Source organism: Uloborus diversus, chromosome 8, assembly GCF_026930045.1.
Source record: "Uloborus diversus isolate 005 chromosome 8, Udiv.v.3.1, whole genome shotgun sequence".
NCBI lineage: Eukaryota > Metazoa > Arthropoda > Arachnida > Araneae > Uloboridae > Uloborus > Uloborus diversus.
Window position 1 is genome coordinate 13,343,527 of NC_072738.1, and position 23,768 is coordinate 13,367,294.

At 32.1% G+C, this 23,768-nt stretch overlaps 2 protein-coding genes across 2 annotated transcripts in view; both read right to left on the bottom strand.

Moving 5' to 3' along the window:
- Nucleotides 1–23,768, bottom strand: part of LOC129227701 (midasin-like) — a 285,381-nt gene that overhangs the window by 29,568 nt on the left and 232,045 nt on the right. The gene's annotated exons all lie outside the window — the stretch shown is intronic.
- The window catches only part of LOC129227933 (midasin-like), a 37,416-nt gene that overhangs the window by 4,611 nt on the left and 9,037 nt on the right, over nucleotides 1–23,768 (bottom strand). Inside the window, exons 5-14 of the mRNA XM_054862553.1 lie at nucleotides 21,810–22,241; nucleotides 21,052–21,522; nucleotides 20,053–20,148; nucleotides 11,264–11,314; nucleotides 11,072–11,176; nucleotides 7,996–8,118; nucleotides 6,907–7,045; nucleotides 6,737–6,783; nucleotides 3,881–3,980; nucleotides 2,637–2,748 (exon numbers count right to left, since the gene is read on the bottom strand). Of these exons, the coding sequence (XP_054718528.1) occupies nucleotides 2,637–2,748; nucleotides 3,881–3,980; nucleotides 6,737–6,783; nucleotides 6,907–7,045; nucleotides 7,996–8,118; nucleotides 11,072–11,176; nucleotides 11,264–11,314; nucleotides 20,053–20,148; nucleotides 21,052–21,522; nucleotides 21,810–22,241 (1,676 nt within the window). The remainder of the gene's footprint in view (nucleotides 1–2,636; nucleotides 2,749–3,880; nucleotides 3,981–6,736; nucleotides 6,784–6,906; nucleotides 7,046–7,995; nucleotides 8,119–11,071; nucleotides 11,177–11,263; nucleotides 11,315–20,052; nucleotides 20,149–21,051; nucleotides 21,523–21,809; nucleotides 22,242–23,768) is intronic.

Below are 23,768 nucleotides of genomic sequence, written 5' to 3' on the forward strand. Positions count from 1 at the left end.
GGTTCATACTCTATTTGGATGAAAAAATTCCATGACTTTTCAAGACTTTTTCATGACTTCAATGAAAATTTTCATGACCTCATTACACGAAGAGAATAGCATTATTTAATCTCAAACTTGGTAATATTTGGAAATGAGCATTAGCAAAACGTCTATATGAATGCCACAGCCTCATTGAAGCACTTACTCGTAATGGAAAAATATAAGTGCACACTTAAAAAAACTAAACTATTCTTATTTGTCTTCATCATATTAAATTTAAGTAAAGTAAAAATGTGGTGAAGCGAATATGATGATGCTTAAATGTCTGTTTTTTTTTTTTTTAAACAGGCAGAATGATATAGAAATTGACAAAGGTTGAATGAATTATCACTAAGTTTCAATAAATTTGCTTCAAAAGTTACCTTTTAGTGTCAATAGTGCTTTTAATCATCCACGTAACTTGACAGTATTTTGGTTCTTTAAAGTAAAGCCACATAGTTTAGTTCTTCATGTTTGTAAACCAGATCTTTTCAGAAAAAACCATTCAGCAATGAATCAATCTTCTGATTCAAAAGTATATTTGTTTTGCTTACAAATTTGCATATTTTCAAATGCATATAAATTAATAGGTTCAGAAATTCCAGAACACGTTTAATTCCCGACGTTGAACGTAGCAGTGGGTAGAATGGATTAGTTTTGCGTGCCGTATGTTGGGTACTACTGCTTTAGAGCATTAGAATTCCTCTTTTTCTGTACTCTATTGCCTGACTTTAGATCTTTATTTTCTAAAACATCCAACAAATTAAGATAAACTCTGATAAATTTAATAATAAAGTCCTTACAAGTGATGGAATCGAACTCGCATGCAATTGAATTGCTTTATTTATTTATTATTTTTTTTTGAGTGGGCGTGGCAAAACTAAGAACGTGAAATTTTGCTACTACAGAATATGAAACATAAGAAGTGTGGAAAATAACAGAAAATTAAAAATAAATGATGTCCAGGCAGTAAAATCACATTGCAAAAAATGGCAAGCGGCTGCAACAGAAGTGGATGCAATGAGATTTCGAAATTCAGATTTGATTTTTGGATCGTTCAATTTTCCATTTTTAATAGCTTTTATGTATATACTGTTAAATCACTCAAAATTTCTAATGCTCCTTTAACTACTGTTCTTTTCTCTTTGTCCAGGACATTTTTCCATGACTTGAAATAAATTTCCATGACTTTCAATAAAAACTTCGATTTTCCATGACTTTTCCAGGTCTGAAATTCTGTTATTTTTTTTCCATGACTTTCCAGGATTTCCATGACCCGTACGAACCCTGGCATAACATACAGTAGGATTTCGAAATGTTGATATGTGTACCATAAAATATAGCAACTCAGACAGTAGAACATATGTTCCATTCCATTAATAAGGGGTTCATCCCTCTGCTCTATCACATTTACCAACCCTGGAAGAATGCTTCATATTCTTATTTGGTTTGCAAAGATTTAAATGGTCTGCTAGGAAGAATCAGATTAAAATATGCGATACAATTAGAACAAAATGAAACCCCCACTCCACCTCCAGTAAAAAATGTGATTTAACATTATAGTTAAAACAATATGAAAATTTCACTCCCACTCAGATAAAAAAAAAGCTTTACTTGAATCGCCACAAATTATTTTCTGCCATTGACCAGGAGTAGCATTGGCATGCATAGAGTTATTTGTATACTGAAAAACTAGGACCTGAGAAAGAACCGTCTAATGCGGGAAAAGCAGATTTGGGGGATGTAAAATCGAGGTTCAACTATATTTATGATCAATCAATTCATAGAATAACTTCAAATCTATTCATTTTTCCCTTTAATGGTATACAGTAGAATACCATCATAACGCCGACCTGTTTAACGCAATTCATTATAAACCGCACTACTTTTCAGAAGTAAACAATAGGTTTTGAAGAAAAAAATCTCTCTCTGGTTTGCCTTGCAAACATAAATATTGTTAGGTAAATTCAATTTTGAAACTGTTTTTCATCTTTCCATCTTAATTCAAAGCTTTTAAATGAAAATTAGTATTCACAGTAAAGATAAAATACCAGATGGCTCTTGAAAATGCAGCTGTTATGCTAACCAAGGAGCTAGCAGAAGTGCAGGATAATTCACATTCTTTTGATTGTGAAACATATTTATTTGTGAATGACTAATTGTGTATAATTAGTGCTTTAGGACTCACTGCAGATAGAACTCATTCTGAAATGCTAATATATAGATATATTCTGAATATTAGTTTAAAAATTTGTGAAATGACCTATATAACGCCAAAACCTGTAATAACGCAAAAGTTCTAGTCCCAAGGTGTGCATTATAATGATCTTCTACTGTATCATTAGTTATTTCAAAGACTAACTAGACAGAGTATGAAATTTTTCATCTACTATATACTTTAACTGCCTTGTTTATACCTAGTTATTCTATAAAATAGCTGAAAAATAACTGAATGATACACTTTAACGGTAAGATATATTTAAAATATATTAACTCGTAATTTATGTAGTTAATTTATTGACTACATAAATTGCATAATTTATGTAGCAAATATGTTAATTTAATTTATGTAGTATGGTTCTGCATCATTCCACAAATTACAAATGAACACTTACTCGTCAGACTTTAAAATCTCCATCTTGAGCACATCCAGAGGAGGCACTACTGTTGTAGTGTCAGTGACACGTTTGTCTCCGGAGTTAATTTTCCCCTTTCTGTATGAGAGACCTATTTTAAACACAAGTTGTAAGACGAACATTAAAACAAACCTTTACAAATGCAAGCCCGGAGGTAAGTAACCATTTCAAAGAAAAAAATACATCAGAATACTATTTCAAAGTAACATCAGTAGTAGTAGTAGTTGTTGTATTCCCTATTACTGTAATGAACTGAGTTCAAGAAATGTAGGATCTACCTGTTATATATATATAGAATAATGTGGCCAAAAAATATAAATGTGTTGACAAAAGTAAGAACATACGTCAAAAACTATGCAATATCTTATAAAAATTGGCTACACTTGTCCTCCATATGCAAAGAAAAAAAAAAAGAGGGGGGCAATCACTTTAATTTTAAAATATTCTAACCAAAATCTATATAAGTTTGCATGTTCTTTTCTTATTCTAATTACTGTAAAAGTAGAACTTTTGAACAAAAGGATCATTCAATGCCAAACCAACAAGGCAGTACTCCTGACCATCTCAAATTTGTATAAAATCAAAAAAAGATCTATCATTCATAAATGATGAGCAATTATATTTTTGAAACTCATTCAAAAGGACATTTTTTTACTTACTGACATATAGGTTAAAAATGTTGACTTAAGTTTCATAGGAGCTACAGAGTCATAAAATAGCTCATTTCAAAGAGAATAACAGAAACTACAACTGTATCTTAATGACTTCAATTTTGAAAATTTTTTTGGAGATCTTCAAGCTTCTCTTCCTCTTAACATCACCAAAGATTGTCTAAAATTAAATTTGTTATGCTTCAATTCTGATACATTTCCAAGAGATTGTCCCCAAACCCTTTCTCTTAACTTATCACCATTAAAAATAGCCTAAAAATATGTTTTTAAGACTTAAATTCCAAAACACTGCTGCTTGAAGCATCTTTCAAGGGGAGGGGAAATTGTCACCATTGCCCTTCCCAGTATCCATCTTTGTAATGTCCTTAATTTAAAAAACACATATAAGTTCACACAAATTTTGGTTAAGGCGAAAAAATGTTCACACGTTTCAGACATCACGTTAACCAGGTTTCACAGTATTGTAATTATTTAAAATCTAATGGATTTTAATTCTTTTAAATGTTAGCTGATGGAGAAATATTAATAAAGAAACCATTTTCAGTCACTTACCCATAACTTTTAAATTTTTAAATAATGTTGATAGCATTTGCTTCTTATTCTGAATGGCCTGAAGGACTTGCTTCTTTTCCCGTGATCTTGTGCAACGAGCCTAAATGTTAAAACACAGAAAACAATCAATACATAAAAATATACTCAGTAAAATTTTTATCTTTCTATAGAAAAATATGTGTGGAAGCATTTTTTATGGCACAAATTACTAAAATAATCTAGGGGTGTGACCAAGGTTACAAAGAACTCCTTTATCAAAGCATTGATAAAGGTATTCCTTGCAATCCTGAAATACATATGTACATCAGTTTTAAAATTTGAGCTGCAATGTTTTTTTTTTTTTTTCAGATGGGGGAAAATATCACTTTTTTTTATAAGTACAAATAGAGAGAGAGAGAGAAAAAATTATGTACTAAGTTTCTAAACAATCAATTCACTAAAGATGTAATAATGCATTCAATATTATTACAGTCTAAAGCAAAAAACTTAGAATTTCGTAATTAAAAAAAAAAAAGCTGCAGTTTCACTATTTTACTTCTTCAAACTTGTTTTATTGGGATTAGTTTTAAGAAGTAGGTTGTAAAAGAAAATGAGAGTTAATGCATTGGACTGCAGAGGAATATCAAAACAAGGAGGGGGGGGGGGTCGAAGATTGTACATATATGATATACATGACCAGAAAACAGTGGTGCAGCCAGGGGGAGGTTTTGGACTCAAAAACCATCCCAGAAGCCTTAATTTCAACACATACAGTCAAATTTACAATGGTAGTTTGTGTTGGTATTAGGGAGGATACGACCAAAAGCCATTCAAAAATGTTTTAGCGAACAGTAAGCCCTCGTTGCCATTGCTCATTTTGATATATTATGTTTTTCCTTTTCTCCCGAAAAATTATATTAAAAAGCAGCGCAGCTTTACATTTGACATCACAAAAAAAAGGGGGGGGGGGTTACATTTCTCAGGAAATCTTTTTATAATCAATGACTAAAACTGGCATATTTTCCAGATTTAACTACACTGTTCAAAACAATTAAAGGATATTGAGGTTTTGGGTTGATTTTGAACCTGGAGAACTTTTTGGATGATTGATACATTATCGACGGCATTAGTAAACTATTTGAGACAAAAATTACATTTGTATGGCAGGAAAAAATACTTCTTTTCAAATTTTGGGTACAAAAGAGAAAAAAACGCACTTTGTGCGTATGAAAAAAGCGATAAAAAATTAGGGTTTTCTTAAAAGAAAAACGCTTCAAATAGGGGGTATGGTAACCCCGGACGGCCAGCAATGTAAAACACCTCTGAGGCATGGAATTAATGAGGGGCTCGGGTATACTGCCCCACTCCTCCTGAAGCACTCTTTCTGGTACTTAAAGAGTTTGGGGAGGTGGTAGGCGTCCAAAAACTCGTTGCCTAGAATGTCCCAAACATGCTCTATTGGGTTCATATCTGGAGAACACGCTGGCCATTCGTATGATTCTTTCCGTCAAAAGAAAATCATTCATCAAGTAAGAACAATGTGGTCTGCAATTTTCGTCCATTAACATGAAGTCACCTCCAATTGCTGCAAGGTAAGGGACTACAACAGGTGTGAGGATCTCATCCCTACTTTGACGACCGGTCAGAGTTCCATCCGGAATGATATGCAGATCGGTGTTCCCATCAATGAAGTTGCCAGCATGCACCATAACACCACCACCATAAAATCCGACACTTTCGGGCGCGAACGCTGGATTGTTTCTAGTGCCAAGCTCCCTCCAGATGAAAATCTGCCATTAAATGGATAAAGACAAAAACGGGACTCGTCAGAGAAAAAGATATTGCTCCATTCATTTCTTCTCCAATTAACATGCTCTGTTACCCACTCCCTGTATCGCGACGGTGTCTCGCAGCTAATGTGACACAGATCATTGGTCGACGAGCATACAGGCTTACAGCGTGAAGGCGCTTTTGGAGAGTTTGTGTCAAAATTGTGGTGTCAGTACCCGAGCGAAGGTGTCGTTGTAGTGGGGTGGCATTCATACTTCGGTGCCTCAGCGCCGTTAAACCTAAATAATGGTCTTTGTTGAGCGTTGTTGACCGTCTGCGACCTTGCCCTGATCTTCGGTCAGCATTTCCAGTCTAAAAATCGTTTCCATCTCGTAGAAATCATACTTTGCAAAACTCCAATAGCTTCTGCTGCCTTGGCTTGTGTTTGGCTTCCCTCTAGCCTGACAACCACTTTAGAAGCTTCTGATTTGGTTAAATGAGTTCGTTGAGGCATTGCATTCATTGAAACAACGAGCTTACTGAATGTCGATCATTATTTTCTGCTTTGTCTTACAATAAGTTAAGAGCGAAATCTTATTCACCGCCACTGAAACCTCCTCTTCGACGTCAAACTCAAAATTTGCATACTGCGACGCTTGAAATTAAGAAGAATTTGCATTTGTAACTCCCTTCTTCGATTCTATGCAAAAAATACTTGCTAATACCTTTTTTTGTACAAAAACTTACAATATCCTTTAATTGTTTTGAGCAGTGTAGTTTAAACTGCAACTTTTGATTCGAAAAACAATAAAATTATTTTAAATTATTTTTCCTAGTTTAAGAAAAAAATTGGTAGACAAATTTTTATTTGTTTTTATTAAGAAAATTGTTAAAATATGATATCAAACTAATATTTTTGTAAATGCACATGTCATTAATTTTTACGTTTATTGAATTGTCACTTTTTATGACCTCAGTCATATCGCGTTTTCGGATGCATTGCACCTTTTTGTTGTCTCCCGAGAGGTGCGAAATAAGGAGAAGTTACTGTTTTTGAAGCGCTACAGAAAGTCGGTATTGACAACAGATTCTACAAAGGACACTAACCTTTCCAGTTGTTGTGCTGGCAATTTGAAGGGCCTCGATAACATTGCCTAGGAAAAAAGGTTAAAAGGTTAATAGACACAATTTTATGGAGGAAGTGTACATTATGTAACTGATTATGAAAATAATGCTACATAACAAAATTTAAATCCAAATAATTGTGCTACACTTACCACAGAAATCATTGAAGTTATTTATATGATTGATAGGTGGGAACGATTTTGACATTTTCCGTACAATTTTTTTCGTTTTTCCATAGCATTTTGGAATTTTCTGGAAAACTTTTTCCGGCCTGTTGGCAAAGTGCTTCAACTGCAAATGAAAATGCATATGAATTAAACATCATTGAAGAATAAAAATTCAGGCATGAATTCAGTTTTTCCAAACGCTATTTCCCAGCGATTATAGAAACTCGGTATCATTTTGTAAATGATAATATTTAATTAGAAATACCATTTTTTCTGTACACGTACACACCACACATACATTTTGATTATTGCAGATAATTAAAACAATTGCTAAGGCCCCTCACTTCAAGGTCCCGATTAAACCAAAGTGTTGCTTAGGCTTTGGTAAAATTTGATGTCCTTCTTGCATGAAAATCCACATATTTTCAGTAGTCGTTTAAAAAAAAAAGGGAATAAAAAAGGAAATTTACCCGGTTTTGTTGCCCTTAAAAATTATGGTGCCCAGGTTCACGGACTGCACTGCAAGACCATGCATTAACCAGCCCCTGCTCACTTCAAACCATGAAAGAATGATTTATAAACTTTTAATTGGAAAAATAAATTAATTAATGGAACATTGATATAAAATGAAGACAAAACACAGCTCAAAAAAGAAAAGAAACATCAGGTTAAGGATCAGATAACCTAGACCTTTTTCTGCTCGCATAATGCACTGTAACTGCCTGAGTTTTAAGCTATTTAAATCTCAGGCTAACTTGGAAATCAGGAAAAACTACTACTTTAGCAGGGTCGTGGGCACTTGGAATAGCTTACCGGAAGAGGCGGTAATGAGCAAGGGAGTGGCTAGCTTTAAGAGGGCCATTGATCTTCATTGGGGACTAATTAATTGACTAGGACCAGCCTAGCTGGGCCCAGAGCCTGTTGCTGGTCGTCACATTTGTATTTGTATTTGTATCCATTTGAAACAGAATGCTCTTTATTTTGGACACTTTGTCTTAATTCTTATCCGTCACAAATAATTTTGCAGTCTCGACCACCTTAAAAATGAATAAGCAATTTGCTCCAAAGATTTACCTGATGTTGCTCGTTTGATCTTTTTTCTAATTTAATACTCAATGTCCAAGGATCTTCAGAAGAAACAGCATCTTCTTTTGAAGGGAGAACAAACAGTTGTCTTGCTGGCTTTTTTAAAGCATCCTAAGGAAAAATAAAACAAAATAAATTAATTTGTATTCATTTTTGGTACCAAATTCTGAGACCTTAGTTTTAAAACCATTATTATTAAATTGAGTTTCTAGTTAAAGCGAATTTGGACAACCAAAACTATCGCTCCAAAAATTAATATTGTTACAAAATTAAATATAATACACAATAAATTGCTCTTCTTCTATGCATCAGTGATGTTAAGTACTGGCATCCATTTTTATCTAAACTGTTACATAAAATTTTCTTGCACAGCTAGAATGGAAACAGTGTGGTGAAACAAATACCTCTGTGCATTCCTACCAATAAATACTAAAATATTTTTTTTTCTTCTTGTAATTGTATATTGGATTGCAACACTGCCTGTTTTGAATATGTCAACAAAAAATGTTCTAAATATAAGCTTTTAAAAAAATTTCCTGACTTTCTTTTTAGAAACATGAGTTTAAGTTTTACAATATTTGGTTTATACTCAATTTAAGTTGTAGTAAATATTTTTTACATACAGTCGAACCTGCTTTTCTCGAAAACATATCTATTTTGAAATTTTTTAATTTCTGTGCTTTTGCAGCCAAAATCCAATGTATTTCCTATGTTTATCTCGGGAAAAAAAATCTAAAAAATCTCTATATCTTGAATTCCAGCAATGCGGTCATTTTCGGATTTGAAGCCCCGTAATCTTCAAAATAACCCTTAAACACAGAATTAGTATTGTCCTCAAGGGCAGTGGAAAAAAGGGAGAAATGCGTCTAGGAATAGGTTGTTTTTCTAGGAAGACCATGAAAGGACAGTGTTTCGAGCGCTTTCTCGGAAGCGAGGTCAGAGAATTGGACAATATGAGGTGACGAGTGAGGTGGGCTTGACAGATTCGACATGTAGGGTGAGTTTTTCAAATTCGTGGTTAAAGGTCATTCAAATTAAAAGCCAATGATAGGCGTGAAAAGAAAGTTGTAAAGATTCTTTCAAAAGTTGAAAAAATGAAAATTCTAGAATTTTGGACGGCAATCCATCAATGCACTGTTTTTCCAACCAGTGGTTCGTGAACCCCTGGGGGTTTGCGTCAGTTATGAAGTGGGTGCGCGAAAAAATATTGTAATGGCGGAATTTTAACAAATTTGTTAGAGATAAATTCTTAAGTTAAGTGTTTTTTTTTTGTTCATTTATCTCTTCAAAGGCGCAAGTTTTTACCGTTTTATCGAGCATGATACAATTGAAGCCATACCGGAAAAGTTCAATTTTGAACACTATGTCTTCAGTTGAAGATGAAAACATATGGATGCTTTAGTTTTTGCAGAGGTTTTTGACCGGAAAATTCAATTTAACTTCATAGAAACATCACACAGGTATATGCATACGCCTGCTGTTAGGCATTAATCCAAAAGGGGAGACATAACTCCCCCCCCAATTTAGCAATCAAATATTGTCGAAAGATGTATTTTGGAGATCCATATTTAGAAAATTTGCCTTAAGACTCGTTTTTGAACACAAAATTACACCTTCACTTCCTCTTTTCTTATGATGACTCCTTTCAAAACCAGGAGTGGGTTCCGTCGTTGCCTGCTTTACCATTTGAATGCGACGAGGAGCTAAGCAATCGATTGAGAACCGAAAATGAGCAGAAGTGCAGTCGTATTGCTGTTTGTTGCAATACTTTTCACAATACCTGGACCACAATTTACTTCTAGTTTTTATTGATGAAAAAGAGAAGTAATGGTTAGTAACCCCAAAATACAAGAAGTGTGTATATTTTTACTCATGAAAATTTCCTGGGTGAAGCTTGTTACAGTGTTAAGTGTATACAGTAAAAAAAAAATCAACGGAATTAAACTATGCAACTTGATTTACACTGTATGTAAAAAAGGTACTCATGAAATTTGTTCAGAAAAAAGTTTTTTTTTTATAACAAATGGGTATAAAAATATTTTGTTATTAAAGATTACTTTTTATGTAATAATTAGAGATGATAAAAGGTGTTTCTATTATTTTTCAAAAATAAAAAAATGAAATAAATAACAATGTGTTTTATTTCCCCCTTTCTAGGAGCAAGAAAATGCTTTAGACCTTAAACGATGAATGTATGCAGTACATTCCTACCAAATAGCCAGACGTACAGTCTTTTTCAAAGAGATATAAATTTAAATGCTGTTCTAATTTTGTAGGAAGAAAAAATATTTTGTAGTTAGTCTGAGACAGTTATCTAAAAGGCACTTTTATAAATTATTATTTAATTGACTTCTGTTTAGTGTTACAAATAAATGTACTGTTGTGTTAGAAAACACTTTATATCCCCCTTTTTTCAATGTGAAAAAAGATTAACAGCACACACAAAAAATACAGAAGCAAATTAAACGTTGAGAGCCTAATTTAAGACTGAACATGTCAGATATTTGAGTCAAACTTGGAGCTTCTTTGTCCATATAACTATCCCATTTATAGGTTTTTCTTTAAAAAACTGACTAAAGCTCAACAAATAATAAACACTGAGTTTGATATTTGTTTTCATTCATTTACTAGTTATCATTTTAGTTTTTAGAAAGTGTTTGTACATATTTTGGAAGTATGATTTCGTTTTTATTATGAACTATTGAGTAACATCAAACTAAAACACTTCTTTAGAATTTTATTGTATGCGTGACTTTTTTTCTTCTTGTTACTTGTTGCTTACTGCATACGCCGTTCGCCAATTTCTTTCGCCTTTTGGAAGTGGTTTGCAAGGGAAAAAAGGTTAGGAACCGCTACATAAACGAAAAAGAACGAAACTGCTGCCAAGTTTAGTATTCTAACTAGCACACTTTCAAGGATAATTAAAAACAGAAAATTTCCGTGTAGCAAAAGTTTCAGTCAAATAAAACAGCGAAATGCATCAAAACATTACGAGGTAAAGTGGATGAAACCGAAAATTCTGTTTACTCGCAGCAGAAGCTTTGAAAATTTTAACAGAACTTACTTCAAACGTTTTAATGTGTTTCACAACAAAGCGGTGTGATTTCTCAACAGACTGTTTCACGGTGTAGTAATTCCGATCATTCCATCTACAAATTTTCACATAATCCTAAAAACAAAGAGAGTACAAATCAATTTCAGATGGGAAATAAATTAAGAATTTTCATTTAAAATTACTCACAGAAAGGCAAATTACCTTTATTTCTTTCTCTATCTGCCTTTGAGTTTGTGCAACGGTACTTTCAACCTTGGGAAGGAATTGAGCATAAAACAAGCATGTGTTGTGAAGAAAACCAGGAATGTTTTCTAGTAAAATAACAGAAAAAAAGGAGGAAAATTATATTGTTGCAATTTTTATGCTCTATACAATATATACAGTGCAACTTTAAGATCTTGACTCATTTGGGAAGAGAGAGAGAGAGAGAGAGATTGAGACGGAAAAAAATCTTGAGGTAGGAGGGGAATTGAGATACCGAGTTTGAACCTTGTTCACATGTCGAACAAACTTAAAAGGAACTATAAAATTTATCTTAATAGTAGTTTGTTTTATTCAAAACACAAAAAGAGCTATTTTAAATACAATATGACAGGGATCTCAAACGTAGCTTGTCTTAGCAGTAACTTGTTTTAAGCATGTTCAAACTAATGAGATGCAACCCCATTAAGGTTATAAAAAAAATTGCAAAAGTCAATTTAGCATGCAAACATTGTTCACAAATACAATTTTAAAACAAGTCAATTTCAGAACTCCCCACCCACCCCATTTATATTGCCAAAAGAAAAAAATATATATTATTTTACCATTGGGGGGGGGGGGGCGGATAATAATAATAAAAAAAAAAGGTCCAAAATATCAAGAGTAACAAACAGAGTTTATGTTTCATTTCAAATTAATAATTCTACCTAAACCCATGGTTTTCCATAACTTCTGCTTATAACTTTCCATGATTTATCTGATGCAATTTTTTTCAGGAAGAAAAAAAGAAACATTTTTCACAAAAATTGTCTAAATTAATATTTTACATATGGGTTATTCTTCAAAAAGTGTAACTTTTCTGTCACTCTCCTTTTACAGTAAAAACTTTAAGGAACAATTCATTTAACAATGATTTTTAATTTCATCAAAAATATATCTATTTAAACCTGCCAACAATTTTTTAATAACAATTTTTATTTTAGCATATTTTTTGCTCACAATATGTGAATTCTCACCTCTGTGGCATGTCACACACCTTGTGTGACTGTTTATGTTGCCTAATAACTTGTTTAATTAAAAGTATATACTTATTTATTGATTATTCCTTGCATAAGTGTCTTCCTCATTAACACGTCGCAGTAATGACATCAAATTTTATTTTCCATCATACAAGAGAGCCTTGTTTATTTTCAGCCATGGTTAAAGTTGTGAGATTTTCGTCGAAAAACAAAAAAAGATAGATTTTGCTTTTAAAATTTAGTATGGTTATTCTGACTTCTCACCTCCGTGAGCTTGAATTTCAGGGATGTAAATGAATGTAAAAAAAATAGTGAACATGCTTTCATATGCTTAACATGCACAGATTGTAGCAATGGAGAAAAATATTTTTGCCAGAAAAATAGTCTTGAGCAAAGAAGAGACCGAGGGAACATGATTCAGCTGTTTAAATTTATTAAAACGAAAGATGTTACGGGGCTGAAGTTTAGCACTGAAAACAGGACAAAGGGTCATTGTTTTAAGCTATTTAAATCTCAGGCTAACATGGATATTAGGAAAAATTATTATTTTAGCAGGGTAGTGGAACCTTGGAACAGCTTACCGGAAGAGGTGGTAATGAGCATAGTTTTAAGAGGGCCATTGATCTTCACTGGGGATTGTAAATTGACTAGGACCAGTCTAGCTGGGCCCAGAGCCTGTTGCTGGTCGTCACTTTTGTATTTGTATATCAGGCCTATATTAATGGACAATTCGTCACCTCTGTGAATCTCACCTCCGTGACAGACCTTATCAATCTCATTATTTCTGAGGTGAAAATAAATGATGGAGGGGAAATACATCAATAATAGGCATTCTACCAAAATTATAAATTGCCAGTATGTCCTCAAATTTACTAAATACTATTTTTTAACATACATTTGAAATCTACTAATTAAGCCGTACTTTAAATAAGAGAGCTTAATATTATATGCCCACTAATCATTAAAATAGCTGGTTGTTTGCACAATTAACAAAATTACTACTTTGATATTGAATTGGCTGCAATTTTTAAATATTAAAAGATTTTTTTAAAAGTTCTTGTTATTTTAAAAGTTTGCAGTTTTCCAAAAAATACGTAACTACCAATAAGTTTAAATATCAAAATAAAATTAACAATAAATTAATTAAATAAATGTTAAAGTTAAATATTTAAAACTAGTTCTAAAGTTAGTAACCCCAAAATTTCCATTAGAATCAGCAAATGTTTGGTGTTACATATTCCGTTACTAAATAAAATAATTTTGATTATTGCATTACTTTTGTTTCATTTTCATTTCTTTAGAATATGTTAAGTTTAACTAAGAGTACGGAAAAAAAGCTGAACAGTTTTTTCACATAGTAAATTTATCAACATATTGTTGGAAGAAAGAAATCTGAGCTTTGCAAAAAAAATCCTTCACTCTATGATGATACTTCTAGTGAAATTCATTCACTAAATACCGCAAGTTGGTTATTGATGAGTACGAAATACACAATGACATACAAAACATAGCATCATCCCCATCAGGAACGTTTAGCGAGTAGAAACACATTTTTAGCTCATCAGTCCAGCTGGTAATCCATAGATAGGATTATATATTGCATGGGTGCATCAATTGGAACAGGAGCCACTGGATAGTACAGTAATGTAACAAGACTTCTTATTGAAATTCCAAGGACTTAAATTTATTATCTATATCTTTGTTGTAAAGCAAAATAAACAAATCATGAAATGGCCTAAATTTTCAAAACTTCCACATCAACTCTGTGCCACACCGAGATATAAAAATTCGGGAAATTTAAAGGCAGAGGAAAAATTTTTTTCCTTGATATTTTTGTGGAAAAATTAGGAGGAGGTAAAAAAAAAAAAAGGAAAAATTGTTTTTTAAGAATAAAAAAAATTTTTTTTTTAATTTAAAATTATATTTTCTCATAAAAACATAAAGCGTTGAATTTTCAAAATAGTTGCAATTCTTTTTTCTCCTTCACAGCAGAGATATACAAAAATATGCCAAATTTATGTTGTCTGACTGAAATCAAATACATTTACCTCAGACTCAGAAGTATCCATATGTTGCCAATGAGTAGAAATAACACAATTAAGCATTTTAATTTATAAGTAAGTGTGCTAAAGAAAACATGGTTTAACCCAAAAAGTGCATAAAAATTAATATAAATAAAATAAATAAGTAAATAAACTTTTTGATGGAAGCACATTTAATGTAATTTTAAAATTCATGTCTGAACTTTCAATTATCATTCATGCTGAGTTTTAATGAATAAAAAAATATTTTCCTGAAAAATACTCACTTAAATTCTCATCTGGAAGCCTGTATTCAACTTGTTTCTGGAATGTTTGGAGTATTTTTAATCTCTCAGAAAACTCGCCAACAGGTGAATCTTCTAACAACTGAATAATACAGTCTCTGATGGTAGCTTCCACCAATTTGGGACTTTGGCCCTTCAAATACAAATTTTTAAAAAAATGTCTTAAATCTTAAATAATTACACAAAGAATGATATAGATTCAATATTATTCATATGTTTACATTAGATTTGATTTTCAAAGGTAAAATTAGAATGAACAGAGAATTGAAATAGACAGAAAACCAAAACGCACAATAAACGTAATTTTTGGCCTAGAAAAGTTGTTTCAGGGCAGCTAACAAAAGAGCCATTTTGTCATAAACCTTTAAAAAAAAGTATGCGGAAAGAAAATAATAAAACTCGCTTAACGATTTTTGTTCCTTTAAGTGATTAATAATTACTTTTGCTTTAATTGTTTTCAGTATTTTAGTGCAAAGGTTTTCCCTATTATTTTCCAACAATAGCCTTAATACATTACACTTGATAGGGGTTTTAATATTTTAAAATAATCCTTTTTACTTTACTCTCTTGCATAAACAAAGCATTATTTAGTTCATTAAAGTCTCGTAGCATAGTAATGCATTTTTTCAATTGAATATTATTCAGGTTTGGCATTTCAAAAAGCAGCAAAAAAAATCAGGAAAATTTCTCAAAAATTTAAGGACAGTCTGAAATACTGATTAAGTAAAAAGGATATCATCTCTATAAATAAAATTCACAAGCATCCAAAAATAAAATACCTTTACCGGGTTTTTGAGTGACAGCAATGGAAACATATGAAACCACCACTTGGCACAACTGACCTTCTGCTTCTGAATAATGGACTGTAGTCCGTTTCGCCAGCCACTTCAAAAGAAGATAATGCATTAGAAAAATACAATATATACTAAGAAAGGTAATGAAATGTTTTCAAAAATTCCATTTAAATATTTCTGATTCATTAGCGGGATACAATTATTCCAACTTATTTCATTTCTACGGTTTTCGTGATATACAATTCATTTGTATGTATGCATGAGCATCAAACTGCTTACTATTAATAGTATATCATAGTAGTGGTTGTAACCTGATAAACATACTATGAGCTAATTTTTTTTTAAAGAATGTAGTTCAATTGCTAAATCAGGGCTCCCAACACAGTTTAGCAATAGAAAAGGGTAAAAGAGGACCACATTGAATCAAAAAGGGAACCAAAGAGGACCAGTTAGGATTAAAAAGAGGACCTTGGGAGGACCATTCATAGTTAAACCCAGGGTTACACCAAAAGGCAAATTAGCTGCCTGGCAATAAATACGTGAAGATAATTCGTTAATTAGCCAAAATAATGATTTTTAATGATAAATCCTTATCACCTTCTGTACATCTGAACTTCTTATCCATTGAATTATATTATTCACACAAACATTTGGATGGGGGGGGGGGGAGTGACAAGTAAGCATGTAACTGACCATCTTACAGAGTAACTTTAATTGTAAAATAAATTTTCTACTACTTAACAGGTAAAAACTGGCTAGTTAAAAATAATCACCCAAGTGACCGATCAATCAGTGCATACCTAATAAAGACTTTTTAGATACAGTTATTACAGTAAACACCTTAGCACATAGTAGTTTACAAAATTTTTCACATAACCAGTTTAAAGAGAATTCATTTTGATATAAGGTACCGCAAGACAAGAAGATATAGTTTGGAGGCCAGGAGGTCCCCCTCCCCCCCCCCCCCACAGCCCTTGGTTTTTACACATATTTCCAGCCTAAATATGGTAAGTTTATATACGTATGAGAGTTTATGACCAAACACCAAAGCAGGAGGTAATTTCTGGCTACGCTACTAACTGACTAAGTTCAAAGATATTAGAGGTTTGCCAAATCATTTATTAGTATGCTAAGTATCCAAATCATTTCTTCATATGTATGTATTATTTGTTCGGGCACCAAAAAAATATTGTAACTGTTTTCAAGTAGATATAAAAATTAGTGAGAAAGAAATTTTTTTTATTGAAGTCATCATACCCAAAAATATACAAATGATGCTTAAGCGATAAATACACTGAATGCAAATTTGAGCCTGCTTTTACCAAATAACTTAATGTAATAAATAAATGCTAAGTTTAGATTCATAGAGCTATATTTTCAAATTGAAAATACTCATTATGAGTACTTAAAAAAAAAGAATACAAAGTTTTTTAGTTTTTAAAAATAAAATTAAATAAAAGAACTTGAGGTAGCACATGTCAAAACTGCTTCCAATTAAAAAAAAATATTAAAATATTTACAAGATGCAACAGGATTGAAACCTTGCACACGAGAATCAAATTTTCGCGAAGTATGTTCACTGTTGACATAATTTCCAAAAAAAAAAAAAAATCTCTAAAACTAAACATGACTAAAATTGATCATAAAATATGCTAGTCTAGGATAACATATCTGAAAATAATATTCGATTGCGCAAAATATCAAAATATGTACAAGACGCAAAAAGATTGAAATGTCAAAGACAAGAAGCAATTCCTCGCGAAGTTCGAGTAAGTGCAATGCTGCTATGGTTCCAAAAATAAGAAAGTTTATTATCTATTAAAATTAAACAAAAAATAAGCTAATCAATGATGGCATATGTCAAAATAACTTCCGATTGCCAAAAATATCATAACATTAACAAGGTGCAAAAAGATCGCGAAGTGCGAGTAAGTTCAATGTTGCCATGGTTTCGAAAAAAAAGTAGTTTATTACCTATTAAAATTAAACAAAAAATAAGCTAATCTATGGTGGCGTATGGCAAAATAACTTCCGATTGCCAAAAATATCAGAATATTAACAAGATGTAAAAAGATTGTAATCTCAAACACGACAAGCAATTTTCCGCGAAGTGCGAGTAAGTTCAATGTTGCCATGGTTTTGAAAAAAATAGTAGTCTCTTATCTATTAAAATTAAACAAAAAAAAAAGCTAATCTATGGTGGAGTGTGTCAAAATAACTTCTGATTGCCAAAAATATCAAAATATTTACAAGATGCAAAGAGATTGAAATCTCAAAACCCAGCAAGCAATTTTAGGCGAAGTCCAAGAAAGTTTGATGTCATCATGGTTCCGAAAAAAAAGTTCATTATCCATTGTAATTGAACATAAAATAAGCTAATCTAAGTTAATGAATGTTAAAGTAACTTCTGACTCAAAAGCATCAAAATATTAACAAGATGCAAAAAGATTGAACTCGCAAACACAGGAAGTAATTTTTCGCGATGCTACATATCGAACACAAGTTCAGAAAATTGCTCTGATGAAAAATTTTTGATTTTTTTCAAGTGCGTACGAACCCGTGAGAAATATCGATAGCAAAATGCTTTGATTTCACGTTATAACTCTTCCCCCAAACTTCTCCATTTGCTAGAGGAGTAATGACGTCAATCTGAAGCGAAATAATACCAGAAAGTCAAGTTCAATAGAAAAACGGAGCCGCGGCAGCGTGTTCGGGAATAACATAAGTCAGCACACAGTATCTTTTAATGTAATGAAAATTTTTAAAATCCGATTTTTTAGTAAAAACAATACAAAAGCGGACTAAACGGACCAAAATGTTAAAAAACGGTCTAAAGCGGACTTTACCCTAAAAAACGGACTTTGGCGGGAAAAGCGGACCATTTGGGAGCCCTGCTAAATTATAAAACAAAAAATAGAAAATGACATAGAATTTATTTGCAGCTAAAATCAAAGAGTAAAAAATATAACTTTAAGTTTGATGTACAAAATGCATCCAAGTATAGCATGAGACCCCAATTTTTGAATCCCAAAATCCGGAAGACCCGAATCTGGGACTTTTTCCCTTTGTCAAATATTTTTTTAAAAAATCAATTAAAAAACTTCTTTTTTCTGTTTTGGTCTAAAAAGAGAATTTGTACTTTCATTGAAAAGTAAAATTATGTTTGCAATTAGCATGAATGTAATATTATAAATGTACAGTACATATAATTGCATAGTTAGCTGCAGTATGAGTTTATATCTAAAAAACAAATGTATCGAATAAAACCATCATAGCAATTTTTTGTCAGAAACTTCAACGGAGACAAGAGTAATTAAAAAAACTCACGTTAATTCAAGTGATCTATACTCTATAATAAAGTTAGTTAAAACAGTCAACTCAGATTTCAGAGAAACTTTACTGTGGGCATGGTCTTCCCATATCTAAAACGAAAACCAAGGAAAATGAAAGAACACAGTTAAAAAATGAAAAATGTACAACTTTGAAGTTGAGTTGTGACATAAAATATACATCAAAAGGTTTAATTTAGAAAAAAAAAAAACAAAAAGCTATAAATTACTACAGTTCTAAGTTGCTGCAGGCAGAAAAATAAAGGAAAAGAACCATCATCTTTTAACAAATTCTTCTTTAAAAATTCTATATTTAACACCTGGAGGGGGGAGGGGATAGTCTGATTTCAAAACGCTTATTTGAAACTTCTTTTGAAGCTTTAAAATGATCATCAAATACACTTTTTAAGATACAGATCCAGAGGGGACCCTACAGGTCATGCCCTCCTTTTTAAATGACATATAACAGCCATATATTCCGTATATTTTTGAGACCTACAGTTGAACTATCTTATTAGGATCACGTTTAATTAGCAATCACGTCTAAAAGGAACACTTTGTTTGATTTGCTGTCTAATTACACTTAAAACTCACGTATAATACGTACATTAAATTGAAAGTATCGGCTAAGGCGAACAAAAATTTCAGACCTCTTTACTTAAAATGTTCGTGTTTACTGTAATTTTTTTTAAAGAAATTTTTCATCATTTTTTTAGGTAGTAAGAGTCCCATGAAAAGAAAATATTAAATTTTTTGAATAGAAAATAAAGTTCGTGCATTTGTTTACCTTCAATTTACTATTCAATTTACTCGGAGATAAAACTGTTCATCTTCCGTTGTGGATCATAATCTATTCTGCGATTGTCGATTATTATCTTCCTTTTTTGGTATTTTACAAAAACATTCATTATAAGAAATAAGAAACTTTTTTCTGAACGTACTAATAGTTAGGTTACAATGTGTGCATTAGTAGTAATTTTTTTAAAGTATATGTAAGCACATTCCTTTGTTTTCTCACTGTCACTCATTCACAGTTGTTACAAATAACCGCTAATACGAACGAATTCGTGGATTTTTGACATTTCATATTAAGAGTTCAACTATATTTCGAAAGTTTTGTCCCAGCCCCCTCTTTATGCCCCAAAATAACTTGTGACCTCCTCCACAAACATAAGCTTTTTTTTAATACAGTATAGATATTACTAAAATTTAGTGAGCAATAATCAAAAATGGAATTAGGAAAAATATTCTATTTTGCACATAAGGCGAACTTGATAGTTTTCAGGCTATTACTGTCATAAAATACAAACTGATGCAGTACCTGAGCAGTTTCTATGATGAGTTCAATTCCAATAACAAATTTCATGATTGGAGCTGATATCGGAAAGCTCAACACACGTCTTATGACAACCAGAATCTGAAACAAAGGATAACAGATTTATTCAATTATGCCATGAAAGGAAAAGATAACTGCATTTCGATCAATTTTAAATGAAATAGTAAATTTTATTTTTATAATTGGGTGTACACTTCTTGCAGGGTAAAAACCAAGCACTTTCAAGACTTTCTGCTACACTTCACAGCAAAAATCAAGCAAAAACAAGTCATAACAAGTCAAAAATGTGTATTTAAAACCAATTTAACTTACGGTATATACTCGTGTATAATTCAACCCCCCCCCCCCACTTTTTAGAGGAAAATTGGGGAAAAATCGAAAACCCTCGTATAAGTCGAGCTCTTAGTATCTGGAAAAAGAGGGAAACAATTTGCCACTAATAAAGAACGTTATAAAAAGAGGAAAAATGAAATTTAATAAACATTTTTATGTGAAAGAACGTCTAATTCTTACTCTTTTGCACAAAAAAGATTCACTTTTGCGATCCCTATTTCTGTAAAGGGTTCAATTTCCCTTTTATGATTTTTGTTACTTATAGCTTTTATTTTGAAATAATATCAATAACATTTTGTGTTGTAGCCATATTAGATTATTTAAAAACAAAAGATCATTAATTTGTGACTATCGGGACAATCGTAAATATGGTGATTCCCGTACTTTTCACGTGGTCAACTGTTTACTGCAATTATTTAGTCCTTATTTCAGTCAGACCATCTACACCATTCCATTATATTTTAAAGTCAATGGAGAAAGAGTAAAAAAATCTACAGAAAGCTTCTGCAAAACCTTGAAAGGGTAGACTAATCACTTCCAATTCTCAACCATTAAACTACTAAGATATGAATTCCTTTTCACCTCAACTTCTTGAGAAAATTTTGTTCAGAATAATATTGCATTTTCACCTGCAAAGAAACAAAGACTTACCTGCACCAAAATCGGCTGGTTTTCAAACTCTTTAAGAAGCTGGGAAACATGATCTGCCAATTCACTCAGAATGGGATAGAAAGCAGAAACTTTGGCAGGACAGGGGTCTTTGTAAATATCAAACAATGCATCAAAGTCTTTAGGACCAGGCTTTTTCAGCTCATTGCACATTAACAATTGTCCAGGCAGCAGCTTGGCATCGAGCGAAGCATCAAGATAGTCCCCATAGTTCGAGACAAGTCCGCACAAGATGTCGTGTCTCAGCAGATAGGGAGTGACCACATCCAGCTGACTAGAAGATCCAAGGGAGGCTTCATCGTATTCATTGAAAAGCAAGCTTATGGCAGTGGCATGGAGTTGAGAGATTTCGTATAAGTCGTTTGCGGTAAAAGTGAAGACATCCTCCGGGGGATCGTCCTCCACTGGCTGATCTTCTGTATCGTCCTCAGATTTAAGAAGATCTTGAAACTCCTTGAAGAGGAGAGAGAGAAAAAAAATTCAGTGCATAAAAAATTACAAATTTTATGATCCAATCCAGAACAACCTTCATTCAAAATTCTCAATATTTATTTCAATAATTTTACTTCTGATATGAATGATTAGTGGTGAATAAAATTCTTATTAACTATAAAGTTTATAACTACTATTACTTATCTGTTTTTGACAACAACTAAAAAGCTTGTTTCAACCAAACTGACACCAGGACAGAGGAAGATAAAAGCTTATTAAAGCAAAAGCAAAATGGGAACATTTCTCACCTTCCTATATGACGGAAACATTGCCGCTATTTTGCTGTTTATTTCTTCCTCTTCAGACATCTCTGTTTTGTGCACCTTCTGCTTGTACAAGCCTTCCATCTTTTCCTTTTCATGTTTCACTTTGGCCTCCTCGTGAGTCCAGATTTTAACCAGAACGTCAAAGGCGGATATGAGGTTGTCCAAAATGGCCCCCGTTTTGCCTTCCAGGTATCCTCCGCGGATCTTGAGTTCTGTGATAGTCTCCAAGATGGACGACTTGACGAGCTTGTACTGGTGCTTGCCCATTGGAAGCTGCCCTAAAGCCAAAAGATAGGTCAATGCATCGCGATGACCCTGGATTAGCAAAGTAGATGTTGTCAAGGGAGAAAGGGCGGCACCAGTTGCAAAAGTAGGAACACAGCTTAGGAAACAGTTGATGTCATTTTGAAATTTCTGAAAGAAATAATATTGTATGAGAAGAAAAAAGTTTTATATTGGCGTAATGAATTGAGTGAAAAAGTTGCATTAGAGAGATATATGAATGAAATTTTCAATGACATTGCATATTAAAATAAGTTTAAAGTTTAAATAAATAGTAAAACAATTTGGAAAAATGGTAGCTCCATTTTAATAATTCTTTTCAAGTGACAAATGATGTTGAGAAAAATAAAGTTAAAATAAATAAAATTTACATACACTACAATTTTTTTATGCACATCAAACATGACAGTTAATAAATCAACAGCATAAAAAATGTAAATTTTATTTCAATGAGTGAATTTGTTAATGGAAAGCAATGTTAAGAGAAATCAAGTTAATAAAACAAAATTTAAAATTTATTCTTCAAATATGTTAAAAGTGAAGGATAATCTTGCTATTTCACATTACTTCAAATAATCTTTAATTCTCACTCAAATATTCATGCATTAAAGCTAATACATCACCCGTTTATTTAAGATTAGCTTATTTTGCGCTTCCAGTTGACAGTCAGTATCAGAACAAGACAAAGGGCATATCGAAAAATAAATGCCTCAATCATCCGCAAAGGTGCATGTTTCATTAAGCTACTATTTTTCTCTTGTCATTATCAGTTTTCAGTCAAAACTAATAAATTGATTGTAAACCCTTGGAACAATTGCAACTACAGTGCTAGCAACGTTTCTGTGCTTAACAAATCTTTTAAGTAGGCTTTTCTTCTTAAATTTACTAAAATTACCAAGCTTTTTTATTTTCTTTCATAAAACAAATGCCCAAGACCTCACGATTGGTTTGGTGCAGGGACAGATTCAGACATTTTTGTTAGGGGGGTCAAGTTTCAGTAGCCAGTGAAGTTAAAGAAAAAAAAAAGCATTATGTGAACATTCTTCCAAATATTGGATATATTACATATCAATTAATATTTTTACGACATTCTATTAACTTACCTATATACATATTCTAATAAAAACTATTATCGTGAAAAATATAAATAACAATTTATTAATTGTATAGTATGCTGTTCATATTTAAATTATAAAAATGTTCTAATTCTGAAATGCAATATTTTTTATATTAAATGTTTCCAATGAAAACAAGAAATGCACAACATTGTTGCAATAAAGTTTTCTACAACAACGTTAAAAAAAGTACAAATATATGCAAAATATTTCAGACACGTGTTTCGGAGTTTTCATTGTAAAAAGGAACTTTTACAATGAGATTTTTTTTTTAAACTTAAGGAGAGCATGCATTAAAACACCAAGTTTTGCCTTCATATGCGTACTTGTACTTCTTTAAAAAAGAAAAAAATGCTTTTCATCTCAGGAGGGTCAACTGACCCTTTGACCCTCCCCTGAATCCGCCCTTGCTTTGGTGAGATGTCAAGTCATTCTGAGTAGCAGTTTCACATTAGGAAAAAAAATAAAAAGTTTTGTATGAAAAAGTAAAAGTACATTAAACATTGCTATTAATACAAATTTTCAAACAATTGCAGATAAGTAT